At 70.2% G+C, this 4,117-nt stretch overlaps 1 protein-coding gene across 1 annotated transcript in view; it reads right to left on the bottom strand.

Moving 5' to 3' along the window:
- The window catches only part of LOC101624815, a gene marked incomplete at its 5' end in the record, with an annotated part of 30,813 nt that overhangs the window by 18,904 nt on the left and 7,792 nt on the right, over positions 1 to 4,117 (bottom strand). Inside the window, 3 exons of the mRNA XM_012732100.1 lie at positions 308 to 495; positions 562 to 747; positions 1,977 to 2,062. Of these exons, the coding sequence (XP_012587554.1) occupies positions 308 to 495; positions 562 to 747; positions 1,977 to 2,062 (460 nt within the window). The remainder of the gene's footprint in view (positions 1 to 307; positions 496 to 561; positions 748 to 1,976; positions 2,063 to 4,117) is intronic.

Raw genomic sequence — 4,117 nt, 5'->3', positions numbered from 1 at the left:
CACGGCCGGCCGCTGGGGCCATGTCCTGCACCGGGGTGGGGGGGCCTCGCCTCTACCTGTCCCTCCGCTGCTCTTTCTGGAAGTGGGGGGCCTGGCGCTGGCAGCAGGGAGCGTGGAGGGGCCGGGTCGCAGGCGCCTTGTCCCCCACCGGCTCCCCCCAATAAGACGGCAGCCGGCGGGGGCCCAGTTAGCACCGGACCTCAGAGGCCGTTCATTACTCGCTGCCTTGGGGTTCACAGCCCCGCTGAGCGGCCGCTCCCCAGTGGCCGGCGGTGGGGCGCCCTTCAGGCCCGGTCCGCAAGCTCACCCGCATGCAGGTGGGGGCTGCGGGCTGGGGGGTTGCGGGGGACGCCGTGTCCGCTCTCTGGCCGCACCTCCCCTCTGAAGGGCCAGGGCAGGACTCTGTTCTGTTCCCGGGCGACGTCAGGCAGCTGGACGGCCGCCACCTGGACAGGCCCGGCCTCGTGTGGCTGCTCCGAGGGCTCTCGGGCCGGCCTGTGTCCAGGGCACCCGGCACGGGGCTGCAGGGACTGCGGGGGATGGGCCGCCCACGCCACGCACCTGCCGGCCGCCGCGGCCAGCACGGAGCACCCGGCCCTGGCCTGGCCCCTGCCCACGGCCACCGCCTGGTCTCGGTCCCGGCAAAGGGGCCGCTGCCCCTGCAGGTTTACAAGGTCCGCGCCCCGGCCAGAGTGGACATCAGCTGGGAGCGCCCCCGGGACCAGGCGGGCGCGGAGGCGGGGGCTCCTTCAGTGGATGGATCTCAGGGTCAGCCTCGACCGCGGTGACCCACACGTGCCCTCGGCCTGGGCCTCTGACCCCAACACCGCCCTGTCCATCACTGGCCGTGGCCCCGCACCCCCGGGCAGGCGCTGGGGAGGCCATAATCGATTTAGGGACGATCAGGTCAGAACGCATGGCACTCGCCACAATTAAACCTTCAGTCTTCATTACGGCGACCCGGGGACCCCACGAGGCCAGAGACGCAGTCACCGGGCCACAGCAGCACCCAGTGGTGTCCAGCCCCAGCCCGGCCCGTGGGCACCAGCCATCACCAGCGCAGGCAGCCCCCACTCTCTGCCTCAAGCTTCTACCGAGGGGCAGCCTATGACACGGACAGGGTGGGGGGCTGTGGGCCCCTGGGATGCAACCCCCCAGGACATAGCCCCCCCAGGCACAACCCCCAGGATGCCACCACTTGAGGCGCAGCACCCCCCAGGATGCAGCCCCCCCCAGGACGCAGACCCCCACAGGCGCAGCCCCCAGGACACAGCCAGTGAGGACATAGCTCCTGGGGATGCAACCCCCTAAGGAGGTAGCCTCTGAGGATGCAGCCCCCTGACGTGGCCCCTGGCTCGGAGTGGGTGCCGCAGAGCCACGGCGGCCACGGAGCTCACCCAGACCTGCCACGCGCACTGCCTGGGGCGTGTCCCCGCGTGCAGGCACGCTGGCAAGCAGCCCCCCCACCGCACGCCCACGTCACGTCTCCCACGCCTCCCCAGCGCCCCCACCGTGCTACCCACGCTCCCCGAGGGCCCCCACCACGCCACATCATGTCCCCCACGCTCCTCCAGGGCCCCCACTGCACTCCCCACGTCACGTCCCCCACGCTCCCCGGGGGCCCCCACCATGCTCCCCAGGGCACCAAGAGGGTGAGCGGTGTAGGAGGTCACCTTTCTGCCACCGCGCAGAGTCCCTGAGGCTGAACAACCAGCCCCACGTGTGGGGGACCCCGAGGCTGGACCAGAGAGGAAGGCCCGGCCCGGCAGCCCCCTCCCCACCCAGAGCAGAGGCGGGCACCCTGGCCCGGGAGGCGCAGGGCTGGCCACAAGCCACCGACTGGGGCAGTTACGATGTTTTCAGCCACAATGACAGGTTGTCACGGGAGTCCACTTGCGTGGGGTGTCCAGTGCCCAAGCACGTGGGCTGGCCAGCTGGGTCCCAGCGGAAGGAGGGCCTGGTTCCTCCCAGGTCACCGATCTGTCTGCTGTGAGCGCAGCCCCCACGACAGAGCCCGACACACGCTGGGTCTCCACGTCTGCACCCCAACTCTGCTGGGCCCCTGAGAACGGACAGAAGACAGCGGCAGCTTCACGTGCGGCGGGGGCGGCTCAGCCAGGGGTGCGCGCAGGGGCGGGTCACAGCCTCCTGAGGGCCGGCCGGCCCCCTCTCCCGGCTGCGGGTTGCGCGGGCGCTGGGGTGGGGGCTGGTCCACGGCCTGCCGGGCCTCCAGACTCAGAGGCCCCCATAAGCGGCCAAAGCGGGTGGAAGCCTCGGTGCAGTGCGTGCCCCTTTTATGCAACTGTGCACGCAGTGGATCTGGACTGGACCAATCAGGTGAGAGCTACCAGCTGATTGGTGCTCAGTGGCCCAATCAACCACAGGATTGAAAAATGATCCAATCAGACGTGGGGGGTGGGGCGCCCTGAAGAGAATATAAGCCAGAGTCAGCAGTGCCTGAAGGGAGATGCCTCAGGCCCCAAAGGAAGAGGAAGGTGGGGCAGTACCCCCCTGGCCTCCGGAAGGGAAAAAGACAGGGGGGAGGGGGAGGGGCATCCGGACCCCCGCAGACCCGCTGGATCCTGTCCATGGTGTGTCTGAGGGGCTGTTGGTGATGTTGCGGCCCAACCCCTCAACTCGCGCACTGGGCTTCCTGACCCTCTGGTGACCTTTAGTGGTCACCACACTGGCCAGTGCTGCCCCGGCTCCTGCTGACCGCAGCGACCATTCCTGGCACTGTCTGGGGGAGGCGGCTGCCGCCATGCATGGCCACTGCTCCGTGCCCTCCTGTCGGGTCACTGCGGTTGTGGGGGAGGACAGGCTGGCTTGTCCCCCTCTGGCGCCATCCGGTGCTGGGCTGACCCCAGCAGGCCCCCGCTGTGGGCGCTGTGTAGCCCCTGGCTTTGCTTTCGGCCTTTGGGCGTCTCAGCGGCTCTGGGCCAGGGCCCCGGTGGGGGCCCCACTCGCCCCCATCCGCCTCTTGCCCTGTCTGGCCCTGTCTGGCCACCAAACACCCCCCTTCCTCAGCCTGAGGCTTCAGAGGCAGCAACAGGTGTTTTCTGGAAAGCATGTCCCCCAGAACAGGGCGGCGCCACCCCAGAGGTGCCCAGGCCGGGGCAGGGGCCGGCCGTGGGGGTCTTCAGGGCGGGGCAGAGTTGCGTCCCTCCTCCTCTTCCCTGGAGCTCAGCCTCGGCCAGGACATCTGGTGTGTATGATGGGAGGGTCAGAGGAGGCAGGTGGCCATGGTGTCCACTGCAGGCCGCCAGCCCTGGTCCAGCAGTGTCCTCCCTGCCACCAGGCCGGGAGACCTGGGGAGAAGGGGCTGGAGCCTGTGGACTGCACGTCCACTGCGGTGAGCACAGCCAGCGCAGGGGCAGCAGGGGCAGCAGGGGCTCCAGCTGTCCACCCGGGAGCCCTGGGCCTGGCATGGGGAGAAGGCACCCCCGGGCTCTGCCCTCAAGCCAGCGAGAGTTGGGGCTCTCTGGATTCTGGGAGCGGCACGCTGAGGGCCCATGCGCGACACCCCAGGGCGGTGGGCAGCGCGTCCGACAGGGGTGTGGACACCAGGGCCTGGGCAGAGACGAGGCAGGTGGGCGCTGCCTCACTTCCGCCTCTCTGGCCTCGGACCCTCCCTGAGGTGCTGTGGTCAAGAGTGACCGCCAGCCCGTGAGGCCCCACCCCTCCCCGGCTGGGGAGTGGACCCTCCATCCTTCGCCCCGGGACCTGGGAAGCGCAGCCTGCAGCGTCTCTGGCACACATTCCCCGAAACAGGCCAGGAGACGCCCCTGGGATTGCCCGACCCCCGGGACCCCTGTGGGGCCGGGTGGGGGGTCGCTCCCGTTCCGGCTGCTCCCCTGGCTCGGCATTCAGGTGGCAACACTGTGGCCGAAATAGCCACCGTGGAAGGGACACAAATGTCCTCCCGGACAGGCTCTGACCTGGGCCCTGCCACAGGCCTCCTGGCCCCCGCGGGGCCCCCCAGGCCCCTGCCCAGAGGGCCATCGCCCGCTTGGCCAGGCGGCCGCAAGGGGACATTTCCTGGCCCGGTGGGAAACAGCAGGGCAGACAGACGCAGCGGGGCCTCCGGGGTCTGAGGCGGGCGGCGCGGGGGACGTGC

The sequence above is a fragment of the Condylura cristata genome, unplaced genomic scaffold (assembly GCF_000260355.1).
Source record: "Condylura cristata isolate star-nosed mole 26May11 unplaced genomic scaffold, ConCri1.0 scaffold00033, whole genome shotgun sequence".
In the NCBI taxonomy this organism is placed as follows: Eukaryota; Metazoa; Chordata; class Mammalia; order Eulipotyphla; family Talpidae; genus Condylura; species Condylura cristata.
Note: the sequence above shows the minus strand (reverse complement) of the source record. Positions and strands in the feature narration are given on the sequence as shown.